This window comes from Neophocaena asiaeorientalis, unplaced genomic scaffold, assembly GCF_003031525.2.
Source record: "Neophocaena asiaeorientalis asiaeorientalis breed wild unplaced genomic scaffold, Neophocaena_asiaeorientalis_V1.1 scaffold258, whole genome shotgun sequence".
Taxonomy (NCBI): Eukaryota; Metazoa; Chordata; class Mammalia; order Artiodactyla; family Phocoenidae; genus Neophocaena; species Neophocaena asiaeorientalis.
Window position 1 is genome coordinate 3,631,529 of NW_020172591.1, and position 18,055 is coordinate 3,649,583.

At 37.8% G+C, this 18,055-nt stretch overlaps 1 protein-coding gene across 1 annotated transcript in view; it reads left to right on the forward strand.

The window, feature by feature from the left end:
- Positions 1 to 17,666, forward strand: part of ADAM23 (ADAM metallopeptidase domain 23) — a 158,470-nt gene extending 140,804 nt beyond the window's left edge. Inside the window, exons 26-27 of the mRNA XM_024738353.1 lie at positions 8,612 to 8,702; positions 15,882 to 17,666. Coding sequence (XP_024594121.1) covers positions 8,612 to 8,702; positions 15,882 to 15,930 — 140 coding nt within the window. The 3' untranslated portion in view covers positions 15,931 to 17,666. The remainder of the gene's footprint in view (positions 1 to 8,611; positions 8,703 to 15,881) is intronic.
- Positions 17,667 to 18,055: the final 389 nt, after the last annotated feature.

An 18,055-nucleotide genomic window follows, 5' to 3' on the forward strand; every position in this document is an offset into this window, starting at 1 on the left:
CATCCTTGCACATAGTAGGCACTCAATAAATATCACATCCCTTCTCTTTGGGAATATATAAAGGAAGTGAAATGGTGCATGTAGTGCTGATTTTCCATTTTTCAGAATCCATTTGTTGTATTGCCTTGCTGAAGAGTAACAAGTAATGAACTCAAGGTATTGAAACAATCAGTACTTCCTTGACTGTAGGTTCAGCAGCTGTATGAGGTGCCAAAGTTTTTCTCTATAACTTTGTGCTCTACATTCTTTCTCATGATTGAATTGGTCTGGTGTTGGATCAATTCCAAATTAGTAAAAAATAAAGGTGAATTCTGTGACTCTGTTTCCATTGATTTGAGGAAGTCAGAAATGAACCAATGTGTTTTGGGTATTCCTTTCATTTTAACTATACATTCCTGGAAGAATAAAAATTCAACTTCTCCTTCTAGGTAGGGATGAAAAACACACATGAAAGTATTGCCATTGAAGTCACTCTGTACTCGCTAAAGTTGTCCACTGTTAACCCACTGTTTAAAGCATGCTAGATTATTTGCTCCAACTCTCAAATCAAAATTACTATAAGACAAGAAATAGGATCTCAATGCAAAAACCATGTGGGCGAGGACTTTTTAAAAAAGATTTTCTATCACTATTACTTCATTTTCTATCACTATTGCTTCATTCATGTTTTCTACATTGTCATTCATTTTACATTTGAAGACTTTTCTGGGTCCCTCTTCTCCCAACCTGTTTCCACTGAACTCCCTGAAAGAAATTATTTTGGTTTGTTCTACAAGGATAAAATATGTTTGAACTCTGTTTAGAAGACCTAGAATTTCCACCTGCTGTAAGGAGAACCACGTCAAGTACCAGTAATTTTTGTAACGTGTAGGCATCGTTGCGCAGTGCTTATTATGAAATACAATGGAACTTTTCTCACTGGTTGGTTTGCAGCACCATTGTAGGAGGAAAGAGAAGAAACTGGAACATATCAAATGTTTTCATTGGTATATATAAGGGCAAAGAACGGTCCTGGGAAGCTTTGGTCAGACCCTTTCATCATGACAGTGGTCATCGGATCAGAGATGGAAGGGCCTTAGTGGCAATTCAGTTCAGACCCATTGTTGTAAAAATGAGAAAACTAAATTAGCAAGGTTAACAGCCAGTTAGGTGCAGAGCCAACAATAAAACGTAGATCACCTGATCTTCAGCCCAATGTTTTCTTTCTGTTATTTCACACAGCCTGAGTTAAAGCTGGGTGTTAAGTTATGCTGTTAGTTTTCATAGCAGTACTAAGTAGAAAGGGTGAAAAAAATAAAACAGCTAATGATTAAGCTTATTAGCTGATCCATTGCTTGTCAAAGGAAGCATTATGTTATTAACATTTAGCAGTGTGTTTTCATTTTTGTTTTCCTCTTTCTGTTTTTTACTGGATTATTATTATTATTTTTAATCTTCGTCCCTGCTATCATATGTGATAAGAGGTAGAATCTTTGAGACGTATATACTATCAAGATACGAACTATGAAATTTTTCCTTTTCTTAGGAATTTCTATTTTATACGTAGAATTCTTCCACAGACTAGTCATGCTTCAGACACTTTGAAATTGTGTTTTTGAAACTGAGCGATTGGCTTTTTTCTTTTCTTGCTTTTAGAGACTTTCTGAAACAAAAAGCTTTATAAACAAAAAGCATTATATCATCTATGTGATTCCAATGAACCAAAAGGGGCTATAATCCTGCATCCTTTAATACTTCAAAGGCAGGAGGCATCAAAGCCATCATTTGTACTCTATGCACCAAAGTTCCTTCTGCAGAGATTTATTATCTTGTTAAAATTTAAGATTAGAAATAAATACTATACTTAATCTTTAACCAAACTGTGTTGTTTGCTCCCTTACTCTTACACCATATTTTCTGGAACCCCCAAAAAAAGGCATTTGGTAGATAACAAATGAATGAGTGAATGAACAAATACCGTCACATAATAAATAAATTCTTACAGAAGTGAAACTAGATCATAGGCCCCTAAAGATCCAAGGACTTTTTTTTCAATGAGAAGATAAACTCTTTGTAGCTGTGAAGAGCAGCTGAGACCTTGGTTTCTGAATATTTTCCCCTGTACAAATCCACCCACCTGTGAGCCACTCAGTGAATTCATTCCAGTTTGAAAACACGTTGAGTCGCTACCTACTGAGATAACCCTGTCAAGTATCTTGATAAGAATGAAATGGATTTTACATATATTTTTAGTGTACCACCATTAAAAGTAGTGGGAGGGAGGGAGAGCAAAGACAGGAGAGGATACCTTTGAAAAAGCTATTTTTCCACTTACTTTTATGTTGCTTTGGTGTTGACTACTCGTCAGTTAAGAATTGGAGATAATTGTTCTTGCTCAGGGGAGATTAAAGACTATATCTGTTTATCTTGAATACATAGTTGAAGCATCTGTAGAAGTCTTATTCCTCTGGTTGTTTCTAACACCTGCATGATTGATTGCCTAATTCTCTCGGTTCTGCAGTGAGAAATTACATCCATAGCAAATACAAAAAGCCTTTTAAAATAGCTATTTTTAGTCATCATTCATACAGTTACTATAAAGATAACAAATATTCATTTATCATTATGTTTTACAGAGATGTGTGTGTGTTTCCTGTAATTTAGCACATAGAACTTATATAAGAATTAACGAGGTAACAGTACTCTCACGTACTTCGGGTCTGAGGGCCAATGCCTAAAACTTAAGCAAAAAAAGAAAAAAAAATGATAACATGATGTATCCTGGTTAATTTAGTATTCTGAAAGCAATGATTTTTTAAGGACTCAAAAAAAGAAAAAATAAGGCACTCGATCTAGAATACCCTTCTTCCCAATATTTACCTCCACAATTTGGAAATCTGAGCCATCAGTTAGGTTATTTTGAATTATAATGTACTGTCATATTTGGAAAACATTGCCACCACCTTATATGTTGGTCTTCTTTCTTTTCCCCTCAATGCTCTCCATAGACTCTCTCTGTTTTCTGTTGTGTCCCCCATCTTTTTCGTTATTTTAAGAACAACTCAGGTTGTGCTTAGTTAATGATAAAGCTAGAATCTCTCACTCAGATTATTTGCTCTGTGATAAAATGAAGCAATTGCCCAGTTGCTCACCAAGGTCCCCTCTCTTCTTTGGGAGAATATTTAGCTCAAAATGTTAACAAGCCCAATATTAAGCCTTAAAAAATTGTGACTTCGAGTCATAGTTCTTTGTTTCCCATAACACACAATCTGTGTGAATGCAGCCTTGTGGAAGCTAATTTCCGTCTTCATCGGTAAAGTGATTGAAGCCAGTACTTTTGATTCACATAGAAATGTGAGTTAAAGTGCATTTTTGTCCACAGGTTTGCATGTATAGTCACAGCCGCACAGACACGTTCAACCCTGAATAACCTGCCTCCCTCCTTCAATGCTAAACTTCATCTTGCCCATGCAGAGAACGCTGGGGACCTGTGCTCATTCCAGGCCCGTTTTGCAACCTGCCAAAGCTATTCACAGAAGTCGTGATGTGCGGGGATGGAGTGTCTCCACTCAGCCATCCGCTACTGCATGGTTTGAAGCAATTAAGACAGTTGCCCGGAGACCCTAACTTTCTCTCAGCGCGTAGTTTATACACTGGAGACTATAAACAAAAGCTAAATGTCCCAATACAATGTGTGTCCCAAACATTGCAGGTTATTTGAGATACACTTTTCCAGATAAAGTAACTTTCCAGGTAAAAATGTGGTTCATTTGAAATATATTCTGTTTTAAATTTGTAAGGATTTTCACAAAACTGGAATAAGATCTGAATTTTAAAGAAGATATAGCTTCTTAGGCATATTTCATGGTTTGAGAAGTTTATAAAAAGCATAGTAATGGTTTATTACTTTCATAACCAAAATACAGATTTTAATTTTTAATTTTATCTCACTCCGTGTAGGACCTATAACTCAAATTGGATTATTTCCATATTTAAAGTATTTATAAAAGATTATGTTTTTAAGTAGCATTTGTGGAATTTGAACATAAATTCAAAATCATCCTCAAATATTTGCAATGTGTATGTAGATCTTAACTTCACATCTTAAAGCAAAGATCTCAATCTTTAACTGACTTTCAAAGCATTTCCTGAACGGATTATGTGTATGTTAGTGAAATCAGTGTGTAATTAATTTCCTTTGTTAAAAAAATTTCCGTTTTCCCTCCACACAGTGAGCATGGCCACAAGCAGGCTAATAGGTGCCGTGGCCGGCACCATTCTGGCCCTGGGGGTGATTTTTGGAGGCACAGGGTGGGGAATAGAGTAAGCATCTTTCTGCGTTTCAGAGTGTTTCTGTTTGGTTCCTGGCGTGTGAGCTGACCCTTGGCATCTGACTCCCCCATGTGTTGTCTCATTGTTGTGTTCCCCGTGGTAGTGCCCCTTGTGGTGTGATTTGGATGTGTTTGTGTCCTGTGGTTTTCTCGTGCAGTGGAGAACCTTCTCCTGTCTGGAACAATGTGGGGCATAAAATAATATTGGGGTGCTTATGATGTCTTCACAACTAAGGCAATGGTCCAAAAGCTTCCATTGCTCCTCCATTTGTAAAAGTAATTTTAAGATACAGACTTTTTTGGACAAACTAATTGACAAAAATGCTTTTATATGAGAGTTTGTTAAGTTTAATCTTCACCAAATAGATCCACGTATACAGCTAGGAATTATCAACAGTTGTAGCTCCTTTTAAAGATAATCCAAATGTAGCCACTAATATTTCCTCCATTTATTTAGAGTGATACAGGAGGCTTCAGCTTAATTTTTTTTTAAAAAAGAAGGTATTCAAGATACTGCCTTTATTTTCTTCTTATAGAATAGGTTAATCATTCAAATCAGAAGTTTACATAAATATTTGGAAACAAGGAGCCTTAAGAAAGGGAAGATATTTAGTGCAAACCTTAAGTGAACAGTTGCAAATTATCTGGTGCGTTTGTCTTAAAAATAACCAGTGTATAAATAAATATATTGTGTGCCACTTGCCCTACACAGAAATACAGCTCTTCTCATTGGTGCTTTAATTTAGGTTGCTCTGTACTTGATCCACATCCTCACAACAGCTGTCATTTCTCCATGGGATATTGCTTTTATGAGATTGCCAATCTGTAGACTAAAAGATTATCCTAATATTTTCCCCGTCTAATTACAGAGAGAGCATTTACAAATAACAGAAATACCTGACACATGCTGTCTTTTCTATTCAGTGTAGTGGTGGTAACCCTCCCCAGTGGCCCAGGAATGATTTCCTAGTATCTTAAGGAAACACCAGATAAACTCTATTCAACCTCCCCAAACCACGGGCTTGTTGCTAACATCACACACGTTCCTCCTTAGTCCCATTAGTTGCTGCACACAGTACAGTACGGGCCTGGGAGACCTCAGCACCAAAATAGCATTAAGAGAGGAGGGAGTCCAGAGGTCTCACTTTGTGTTGAAGATTACCTAAGCTTTCTCTCCCCTTGACTGAAGGGCTTTGACTAGACTGGGATCTTCTAACTCATATCCCATCTGTATGGACTGTGAAGCTAATTAACCCAAGGGAAGCTAAAATACTGGAAAAGATATTTTATTTCTCTTTACTTGTTAGAAAATAAATGTTTTATTTCTCCTTACTTACTTGTATATGACAGAGGTAAAATATTTAGAGAAAACAAGAACTTTGTCCTGTAAAATTTCACTTTGGGTCTGTCAACTGGATTATATACAGAAGCAACATTCCTTTTCCAGGAGAAATTCTATATACATTTATGTGAAATTCCTCCTTGAAGAAAGGTAGTTTTCTAAAAAATCATCCCAATTCCATTTTTTATATTATTTTATAGTATATAAATTCCATTTTATATCATTTTATACTATTCATTGGCCATAACTGAAATGTACTAACAGAAGGGATGAATTTTAATAAATTTCCCTTGGAAAAATTTAGAGCTGGGCAAAATCCAAGGCCTTTGCTGTAAGGCATAGTCTTTGTTACCGACCTTTGTTTCATCTACCCTTCCACTGTTGTTAGTTTGTGGCTTTTTCTGGTTGTGACAGGTAAGTCCGTATAAGCATATATATTTTTCTTTAAAATAGATTTATTTATTTAACTTGGTTTCTTCACTCTTTTTGTCTACTAGTTTACTGTTTTTTTTCCTTCAAATTCTAAATTTTGCCATAATTGCTAAAAACAGAAATATAGCTTTTTAAAAATAAAATCCACATAGTATGATATAGATGGTTTTAACACTTTTTAGTTCAACTGATAGTATTAATGTTCATTTAGTCACTGAGGATTCCACAGAGCTTTTTTTTTGGTTTTGTTTGGGATTTTTGCCTTTACTTCTACTCCTTAGTTTATAATTGTAAATCAGGAATCATTTCTCATGGATTATGTATTGATTCTAATCCCAACCTATGCTTTCTGGGCTGGTAAAGTACAAATCATTTCTAAAGCATACAGAATGTAGATGGCAATACAAATTTTTTGAAAGTTTGTTTCAAAATTTGATTCCTTATTAAAATGTGGGAGTTTGGGATTGACATATACACACTGCTATATTTAAAATAGATAACCAACAAGGACCTACTGTATAGCCCAAGGATGTCTGCTTAATATTCTGTAACAACCTAACTAGGAAAAGAATTTGAAAAAGAATAGATACATGTATATGTATAACTGAATCACTTTGCTGTACACCTGAAACTAACACAACATTGTTAATCAACCATACTCCATATAAAATAAAAATTAAAAAAAAAAGAACAAAAGCAGAAAAAAATGTGGGGAGGAAATACAGCTAAATGGGATAATGTTTAGCAATCTTAAAGATAGTAAATTGTTTTGGCTTTGCAGGCCGCAGGGTGTCTGTCATAGCCTGTGCGTACCTCTGCTGTCTCTGCATGAAAGCAGCCATAAACAGTATGTAAACCAATGAACGTGGCTGTGTTCCAATAAAATTTCTTTGCCAAAAAAATCATCGGGGGCATATTTGGCCTGTGGTCTGTAGTTCGCTGACCCTCAATTTGTAGCATAAGCTTGAGAGTCAGACAAATTTGTGTTCAGATTTTGCCTCTGTCACTTATTAACTTCTAGAAGCCTCTGTTTCTTCATCTATTAAGCAGGGATAATCATAGTTCCTATCTCGTAAGGTTTTTGTGAGGATCAAATGAAATAATATTTGTCAAGAGCTTAGAACTGCACCCGGCATGTAGTAAGTGCTCAATATACAGTAGGCAATCTGCTTTTCCTGCACTCATTATTATTTATTATTTTCAGTGTGTCTCTACAGGTCACTGAGATTTATGTTCTGTAGAACCTCAGTGGTTAGCCTGTGAAGACCACATCCCCCAGCCTCCCATTGTCCCCCAGACTCACTCATCCTCCACCTCCCCACTCATGCCCACAGCACTGGGGCGTCTCCGAATAAAAACATACAATGCACACAATTTTGGTGCTGCTAAAAGTGGCATCCATTTATGTACACAGTTGAGGGCACTGATGTGAGCAGAAAAGAGAATTTTTTACACAGAAATGAATGTATACACAAACTCAGGATCTTAGGGGAACTGTGAAAATTGGCCTCGTGACTTCTGAAACAGAGATGTATAGTTAGGACTGGAAGTGGCTTGCCGTTAGGAGCACTGGACCTGCATATTAGCATCCTGGAGGTTGGGATACTTAGAATAATTCGTTTGCTGAAGTTAGCGCGAGCTAAAGTATTTTCCATGTGGGTGGAGAGGATTTACTGTATGTTTCAACTCTGAAACAACTGATAGAAGCTCCACCTTGCATTTTCTTTCTTGCTGCCTTTCCGACTCTCTCTCTCTCTCTCTCTCTCTCTCTCTCTCTCTCTCTCTCTCTCTCTCTCTCTCTCTTTTAACTATCCCTAAGCCTCAGATTTCTCTTAGCAATACCTGGAAAATTGAAGATAGATTCAATTTTCAAAAGAACCTAAGGAATCTTTTTCCCATTTCTACAGAATTACCCAAATGAATTTTATGCTTCCTTTATATCTTGTCTTTGGAACCCCATGTTGCCGTGTAAACACTGTATAGGTCTGTACAGTGAAGCTCTTTGAGAGCTTCAACGTTTCTATTTACTTGATACTCTCCTTCCAACTTCTAAATTTTAACTGTCTCCAACGGGAGATAAAAAATTTAGCATTCAGACAACTTTATGTGCTGCTTGAAAGAGGATTTCAGTGGAATAGTTTTCCTTCTTTTCACGCCCTCATTTGCCAGTCAGATTGAATGAATTCTAACGCAGTCGTGTTCTTTATTCGCCCTTTTACTTGTTTGATTCGTGATACTGGGAAAGGGGAGGAGAAGAAAGATGGGCAACGGCAGCTATTGGGCATCCATAATTTGCTTCAAATTCTGAAAAAGGTGAATGGAATGAATTATTCTGTCGGGGTGCAGAAACTTTAGATTTCCAGGTAGATGAATCCAAGCAGTAGCTGTCTATAAATAAAGGCGATTTAAGTGTTTAGCGATCTTTTATGCAGGGGACTTACTTCCTGAAACTGCTTATCTGCCTGTCCCTGGTGGTAATGAAAGTGGTCGGCTCATATGACTTTCTTCCCATGATCCTTTGTCACAGGTCCTAGTGCCACCAATCTCATAATAGGCTCCATCGCTGGTGCCATCCTGGTAGCAGCTATTGTCCTTGGGGGCACAGGATGGGGATTTAAGTAAGCAATGCCGCATGTCTTCTTCTCAGTGGCTCTGGCACTTCTCTTTTCTGCTTACATAACTAAGTTTTGAGTTCCTGCTACCAGATTTCGAGTTTTAACAGTAAAACTGCTAAAAATAAATATTTTTGTTCAGAAATGGGTCAGAAAAGAAGAAACATGGAACCTCAAATATCATCTTCAGGCAAGTGGGAAAACATGAAATGTAGAAGGCATTCACGTGCACTGCTTAAAGGAGAAGTTCTTTGATAAAATAACTTTTAAGAGCAAGCATCCTGAGAAACATTTATTTATATGCAGATAATCGAGGAAACTATGTCATTGGAAATAAGCGGATATAAGTTCCTTGTATCTGTTTAAAACTGGTGTATATGCCATTGACATTTTGAAATTTTCACAACCTAAGTAACCATTTGGTTCTTATTTTTCACATGTAACATGTATAGCTTTGTGATTCGAACAGCTTCATTAATTTTATAAAAACAGATTTAAAAAAATAGTTTTATTAATTCCCTAACCTACTGAATTGGTTTCTCATTGGAATGTGAAGTCTGTGGCTTTGTGACACTATTTTCTAATGAACTGTTAATATTGACATGACTGGTAGGCCTTTGTGTTTTCATATGACCTTTCAGTTTGGATTGTACATTGATCACTGAAGTAAGTTTGTTTAAATAGACACACCAGATAATCACAAACAAACCTTAATTGTGGTCCAAGTTTTTGGACCTAATTTATCCAGTTTGGATGTTTCCATACCTTGGATTCATTAGATAATTGCCTTTTATACCTTTTCGTGCTGTGATGACTTGATTATTGTGGTTTGTAGATAAGACCTCCTGTGCCAAACACTCCCTGTGGTCAATTCAGTTTCAATTAGATCTAGGGAAACAAATTTAAACAGGAAATAAGACCCAAATTCAAAACCCACTTTGCCTCCATCTGGTTATTTAACAGAGGAAGTTTTTGACCTAAATTGAAAGTTTCAATTGAAATTGAAAGTTTCTGACCTTGAATTATCTGAATAATTGCCTTAATTATGAACTTTATTCTATTTTATGTTTGGAATTCTGAATTCAATATATTTAAACCAGGTAAAATGTTATTATTAGAAACTGATTATGAAAGAAAAACAAACCAATAGATGATTTAAATAAATTCAACATTTTCTGCTAATTTTGTTATTATATTAAGATTTAATGCATAAGCCTACAAGGTTTTGAGTGGCTTCAAGTTGGAAAGGTGTTATCAGATGGGACGTCTTTTCTACAGAGATATTTATAAACTTGGACTTGTTTGGCGAAACAGTAATTTTGGCATCAAAATACTTTGAAAAACACACACAAAGTAAGCAAGTCCTGTTTAAATTTCTTGTATGGTATCTTGTATGGTATTACCAAAATATTGCCCAGATGGTGAGTCTCTCACATGGTACCTAACAAAAGAATATATGTTTGTTTGGGCTGACCTAATTCCAGCAAAAACTTTTCAGTGTCTCATTACTGTAAAAATGTCATTGTACGTTGCAGTAGTTCCAGGATCTGTTATCATTCTAGAATGCTCCTTTGAACTTTTTCATAAATATGCCTCAAGAAAAATAAATTGGGCTCATGCCCAGGCTTATGCCTCCTTAGTGTTAGGCAACCTCAGTTTCAAAGGCCTGGAGAAGAGTCTCCTGGGCATCTTTGCCATCCAGCCACCTGCAGTGACAGATGTATCACTTCAGCATTTGGAGATAAGAGCACTGTTCTGTAGCAGGACCTCAAAACAGTGGCCTGGCCTAGCTCACAGCTTGAATTGCATGTTTCTTTGGGGAAAAACAAGAAAGCCTTTATCACTGTGTATATAAGTGGATTAGGCCCGTACAGTTTATTTACATCTGCGAGAGATGTCTAATCATCAGAACGCACACACACACAAAAAGAGGGGAGAAATGGATCCTTAATGAGGTGAGAAAAACAGCCTTTCTGGGGATGCTGTGCAGACACGTGTACGGCTGGGCTGTGTCAATACCCCTTCCCATCCCTATGACCCTTATAGGAAGACATTGTAGCAGGCACACAGTAGTGCGAAGTAAATATTTGTATGCCCTGAAACAAAGAAAAAAATGAAGGCAGAATTCTTGAACATGTCGCTTTAGCCGTTTAAATTCGGAGAAGCTGCTACTCTTTGTGCTATTGGTTTGCTCCATGAGGAGCTTTATATTTTCAGAGTTTAGATCTTTAGATTTTAATAGTAACCATGTGGTTTGTATTAAACTTTAAATAACTGCTTATACCTTGCAATAAAAAGCTTTGGGTGCTGAATGATAAAGCTTAGGTTTTCCCACCATTTGGACAGTTTTGGAGATGATTAGTCTAGAGGTGATTTGGAAGTAAAATTATTTGCTAGTTGAACTGAAACTTCGAGTTTTTTCATTGAGTTCAGTGTAGATACAAAAGAGCCTTCTTTAGAATCAGAAGTTGAAAACAGTTTTTAAAAAGGATTGCTCTAAATAAATACCTTTATTGGAAATCCCTCCTGAAACGGGTTTTTATTACTAGACGGGAAATTGGCAAAGTAGCCTGAAGAATCTGAGGGTACATAAACTTTTAGATTAAAGGAAAATATATTAACTGCTCAGGGGAAGTACTGCTTTTTCCTAATGTCACATTTCTTTAGGTATAACACTGAGTAACATAGATGTGGAGGAAGTATCACACCAAACATAAACTGTTAGAGTATGCATGAGAAATACAGCTGTGCTCTGACTCCTGACACTGTCTGCCGTTCTTTATGGTTCTTTTTTTTAAACCATATTTCCCCTGAAATAGGTGGTAAAAGCATAAGCATATGTGAGTGTACATGCATGTGTGAATGTGTACATGTTTGTGTATGTAAAGTGATAATGAAGCTTTATCAAGATTGCTGTGGTCAAAAAAATAATATGAATTTAGATTACTTCTTTTTAACAGAATAGTAGAGTCTGAAAGTTTTGGTTAACGTAAGTAAGACTTGCATGAGCAAGGTTGTGAAACTCTTAAAAAGAAAAAAAATGCTTAATTTGGTAGGTTATTTTTTTTTTAATATTCTGATGTATTGGATAATGTGGTAGGCATACCTTAGTAACTTCAGTTAATTGCCTATTCCAAGTATGAAGATGGCTAAGGGATAATTCTGTCTATGAACTCACAGTCTTTGGGGGTGTCAGGATTTTTCTCTGAGAAATCCTGTGAAAACTGAACATAGGCCCTTGGCACACCAATTTGTCCAACTTTCCACCACATCTGCATCGATTTACACTCACCCCATGCTCTTTTTTTCTCTCCATCCCTACACGCACTAAATAAAGCTACGAAGGATTGCAAACCTCTGTCCTGGTTGACTCCTGGAGACTCATGGCCCCTATCCAGTGCTGAATAATAATGCTGCCCCACTAGGTCATTAGAGCTGTTGCTTTCCCTGGACTTTGGAAAAAAATCAAGAAAATGAAGGATCGTTTTAGTAGCATTTAGGATCATTCTCTAAAGTTTAGGAAAAGTGACAAATATATAAAAAGAAGATTGCATCTCTCCATCTAAAAATGAACAAAATTGCTGTTATTAACCCAGATATGGCTTTTTAGCTGAATTCCTTAAATTTGAAGACAGGAATTTTGATGTGAACAGTATGGTCATTTATATGCACATAAAGTATATCAACATCATAGGCAATGGTAGTAGAAAAGAGGAATTCTAGGTGATGGTAGGAAAAGAACGCGAAGGTAATAGATGATGCCATAGTTTGTTGGCAATTCATATCACAAGATTTTAGGATGAATATTGAGTTCTTCCAACCATATTATAATCTCAGTCTGTGGAAGACTGTTGCCATGTCCCATTATTCCGCTGCTTGCTCTCTGCATGGGATTCGGTGGCAGGAGTGGCCGTCCTAGCCTGGCAGAGCTCCTCCTGACATTAAAAGTGTTAATTTAATAAGTCTGTGGAATTACATATGTGGTTTCCTCTCTATGAGAAGTTACTTGGGGTACAAGTCCTTACTGAGCCTGACTTGAACTCTAGGGGATTCTGTTTGGCTTATGTTCCTTGTCATTGGAAGTGCTAAAGAAAAGACTGTTTAGGTGCTTGCAATAAATGAAATTTAAAGGACCATATCTGGATTATCACAAGGAAAGTTAACTGAATTGTTTGAATGTCACATTGGATGAAATTTGAAAGGAACTTAATATTGCTAATTACATTTTCTCAAAAAAGCAAATGTCTTTTTTTTGCTTTTCATTTTTATAGAGTTAGGAAATGGGATCAATTTTAGGTAGTCTTTCCATGAGGAAGATAGCCAGATCGCCGCTTGTCTGAATTCCATGACCATATCCCAGTGCAAAATAAGGAGCCCTATTCCTCTAGTACCTGCGACTCCTGGGTTAGGCACTTTCTCACTCAGACCTCACAGGTGGTGGTGGTGTTGGGTTGGCCAGAAAGATCCACTTCAGCTCCCTGAATCAACCCCCTGGGGAAGGGAACTCAGTCTAAGGTGACCAAGGAGGCAGGGTTGGGCAAAGGGTTCTTGGTGGGCAGGTGATGACTCATCATGGAGAGAAAAGAAGGTCTTAGTGATGGATAGACATACCCTTAAAAGAAGACCTGAGACTTTGCAATTCCAAGATGGTTATTGTTACCTGAAGTGCTTTTTAAAAATTTTGTATAGATGTATATGTAGTATAAGATATAGTAGACAAAAGTACAGGTTTTTCAAAAGTAGTGAAAATGGATGAAAACTGGGTCAATGCAGGGTTTATGGATTACACTAATATTTTATAATGATCCAGAAATACCTTGCAGGTTATGATGAAAAAGTGAGCTGCCTTCAGAATCTAGTGAGCAGAGGTATTCAGAGGAAACACTTGTGGGAGAAAAACAGCAAGCATCTACTCATGAGAGTAGTGCTTTCTCATTAAAATAGAACAAAAAGTCTTGACAGGCAGTTCTCAACATACAGTAGCCCATAGTGGTTTTACAGTTTACCCCTGAGGAGCCCTCAAAGTCAGCCTGCTGCAGGAGTATCCCTCTCTGTCTTCATCACGGGGCTCCACTTTCTCCCTGCTGGGACATCAGTGGAGGAAACATGGTCCTGGAATTCCCCATTGGTTTCTAGAGTCCATTTTCCCATAGACAGGAGGGTGGCTTGGCCTCCTGGTCTGCCCTGGGAGTCCAGTCATACTGTAGAACATTTTTTGTATAAAAAATGCAATCTAAGCTTCAAAAACTGACTTTTAAAAGGAGCACAAGCTTCTGGACACTAGAGGTTGCCTGTATGCCAGGCTGAAATGGAATTTTATATCTCCATTTAAAAATGAACCAGGGAATTCCTGGTTAGGACTCAGTGCTTTCGCTGCCGTGGGCCCGGGTTCGATCCTTGGTCAGGGAACTAAGATGCTGCAAGCTGCACGGTGCAGCCAAAAAAAAAAAAAAGAACCACATTGTCATTATGACCGTAAACGTGGCTAATTCATCTGATGTTCCCTGAATTTGAATGAGGGCAATATAGTCATTTACATGGGTTGCATGAGCACACTTGATCTTTCCTCCACATCCGTTTTTAATTGGGGAGACACTAGTTTAACATTTCTCATGAGTTCCAGCAATACATATCTAAATAGGTTGGGGCTCCTAGTCCGTCAGGGTCATTTCACAAGGTCAAGCAGTCCCTGTTTTTCCCCACCTGACTCGCAGGACGTGTGGCTCCTTATACATATACCTTCAAGGGCAGTGAACATAGGTAGAGACACAGGTCCTGTGCTCTGAAGTAAACTAGCTCAGTGACAGATACATCACGGGAGACTTCCTGTTTGTTCTCACCTCTCTTTCCTGGGCAGCTTCAGTAATGGCTGCTTTTAAGAATACTGACCCAAAAGAGGGTTGAAGGGGGTGGGGAATGGCGAAGAGAAAAAAGTAGCACTGTTGGAAATAGTGTTTGCCCTACACGTTAGCCAGTGATCCACATGCTTAAGCCATTAATGAAGATGCCATAATGAAAAGGTTAAAAAAGAGAAGGGAGATTTTCTTTAAAGATGTTTATTTTTGCTATTTCAAAAGAGAAGCATAAAAGTGGTCATCTCGGAAAAAAATAAGAACTTTGCAGGATGTCTTTCTACATATTTTGAGCCTTGGTATTGTTCTGATTTTGAATTACCTCTGGGCGAGGAGGAATATACTGTAATCCTTTTGGTACTTAGAGCTGTAAGGGTATCCAACTGTCCCCAAGTGAGTGGGCAGGGGGATGAGGGATCCTGGGGACTCGTTAGTCTCCAGTTTTGCATGATGCCGCGGTGGCAGCTGCGTTGCACCCGCTCAGTGTGCAGACTGAATGCATGAGCCCCCCTGCTTGATGCCCCACATAAAGCCAGACCACGGGGAGGTTGCAACTAACTTTCGTTGTTGCCTTGTAGTGTCTTGCTGGTTCTTTCTTTTCTCTTTTTAAACATAGGAACCTCTTTTTAGGAGACCGGACACCGTGAGCAAGGCATTTTAACTTGCTTACTTCAAACTAAGCTAAGCTGCTGCATTTGCTTAACTAACCCAGGCCTGTGTCCATTCTCCCTTGAGTGTACTGTCTTACTGTGCACTCAGGTTTTCAGCTTTCTAGGTAAGAAAAATGCTTGTTCCAGAGTAGGGTAAGAGCTCACACCACCAAGGCAGCAAGATAACTGAGAAGAGCAAAGGTGTTTTTTTTGTTTTTTCCACTTTGACAAAAGCTGATCCACTGATATAGAACTCTCAAGTTCTGGAAGGAAGTAGCTATAAGACCTGCAGAATTTTTCTTAGTTTTGCTAATAGCCCCCTAAGTGGGAGAGCCTCCCCGGAATAATTTACATCTAGTTAAAATTAGCCATGTCATTTACTTCTGAAACAGACAAATTGGGCTGCCCTGGCTTTCTGTGATTTACAATGAACACCTTGAAGCTTCTTTTGGTATTCATAAATGAATATACACTGGCAGGGAGGTTGTACCAACAGCCAAAAGTGTGAGCTGTTCTGTGTTTCAATTTCAAGTTATTTGGGAAAATCTGCCTTGGGGCCAGTTGATTACTTTGCTCTGGAACTAGCATTGTTGTCATTATCATTACCCTTCTCTCGTCATGATCTGATTGATATTGTGGATTTTTCCCCTCTGCGTGCATCTTCTTTTGACGCACTCTGGAAGAAATGTCAAGAAGAGGAGGTTCGATCCTACTCAGCAAGGCCCCATCTGAATCAGCGGCACTGGATGAACGGCATCTCGCACTGTCGGATTCTGGGTATGACATACTTGCAGCATCGTTGCCGGAACTATTAAGTCTGTAAACAAAAACGCTGGGTGGTAATGACTACAGAACTAAAGTTGGGGTGACAGGGATGGGGTAAAAGAAAACTGTCCTTTTTGGAAATAATTTCAAAGAACCTCCTCCCACCACCTGTCAATAAAAGGGAGCAAAAGACAATGTTATAAAAAGAACGATTTCAGAATTTTTTTTTCCAATGAAAGGAAGAAGGAACAACAACAGAAATTAAGTGCAATAAAAGAACCATTAAAAAATAGCAAATGTTTTTTTTCTTTCCTCAGCCTGTTGGCACTTAATATCTTCTAAATGGTTTGGCATGATTTTTTTTTTCTTTTCCTACCAATGACACACTCCAGTGGCATGAAGATCAAAGGGTAAAATCTGCATGGCATATATACAACAAGCATCTAGCAAGCCAATCCACAGCAAAACCTGCAACTGAATTCCTAAGGTGAAGGTGACAGATGAGCCCACGGAAGCTGCCTGACCCCCAGCCCCCTAGTCTAGACCAGGCCACGAGGAGCTCCACACACCCCTGCTCTTGTTGGTTCACTTTCCCGTTGTCTTTTCTCCTGGACCGAGCATCCTTTGGAAATGGGAGCTGGAATTTGAACAATGAAGCTATTGTATAGTTCTTTTATAAATGTAAATATGGAAATAAGAGATTTTGACACATCGTTTTCACTTGTCTGTACTGAAATATTTCTCTTGTAAAGGTTCTCTGTAAATTTGAGTTTATTGTTTGCTCCCCATCTTTTTGGGTTCTTTTCTCTCTTTCTGTCTCTGTCCTTCTCTCTTGTAACATGTTGTACAGTGATTCTTTGGTTTGCTTAAAAAAAGACAGATGTGGCCACAGATTCAGGGATTTGGGGCACAAAACAGGTGCAATTAAAAAAATGAAATGCTTGAATGAGATGAAATGCTTGAAACCAAAAATAAACAAAGGGTGGGGGACACAAAGAACAAAATAACCCATATGAAAAGTATAAAAATTATGTAAATGCAAATATATGTACTAAGTCTCTAAATTTTTTTGGATGTCATTATAAACATATGTATATAATGTAAGAAAGTAGACACCCTCTCAAATTAATCACAAAAGTGCTAAGCTCACGGTTTTAGTTTTTGGTTCTGACAATTTTCTTTCCCTGTCTTTAGTGTGAAAGGAGGATACACTTAAAGCCTTAAATTAAAAAATAATTTTTACATGTTGAAAGCTTGAGGAAGAAGTTAAGCTTTCCATTTTATTCATATCTATTATCGTCAATATTTCATTCATGCTTTCAACTTCCTGCCTCAAAATATATACGGTAGATACCCTCTATAAAGCTGGTAATGGGGACAGAAACAACAATTACCTTCTCGTGAGCATTGTTAAAATAGGCTTTACTTCTGTGTGTTGTATTTTCAACAAACCTTGTTTGGCCCACAGTGTATGGCCAGTCCGTGGAATGTTGCGCTGGATTACAACAGAATTCTACTATATACAAATTCACATCCTTCTTTCCCCTCCTGGCAGATTTGCAGATGTAATCTGGGTTCCCAGGTCCCTCTAAATTTAATTCACTGTCATTGAATTCTTCTTCCATTTATGGTCAAGATAGCTTTTGTTCAAGTGTTAAGTATATACGTTCATAAAGAAATTTGGTCCCAGCTTTGTTTTGAATGTAAAATCTTGTACATGGTCCTTTCAGTGAGCAGCCTTCTAGAGACGAGTTTTACTGAAGGCCCCCAAAGAGCCCACACTTCTTTAATGTCCTGTTTTTAGAAACAGGACATCCAATTGTACTAGTCACGTCTTCATGACAACCAAATTAGTTGCTAGATTGAGCTTTAAATTCCTCTTCAGCGAGATTCATGACACTAGTCTCACCACTCTTGCTTGGACTTTGCAAAGGATTAAGTCCGAAAAATGTACTGCTTAAACAGTGGGGTTTTCCCCAGGTTATCTTTAATTGTGGAAGTATCGCAATCATAGAGCAGGAACCTTAATTTCTATATGCTACAATAAACCATAACCTAACATCTTAATCCTGTTACTGCTTTCTGAGTCCTA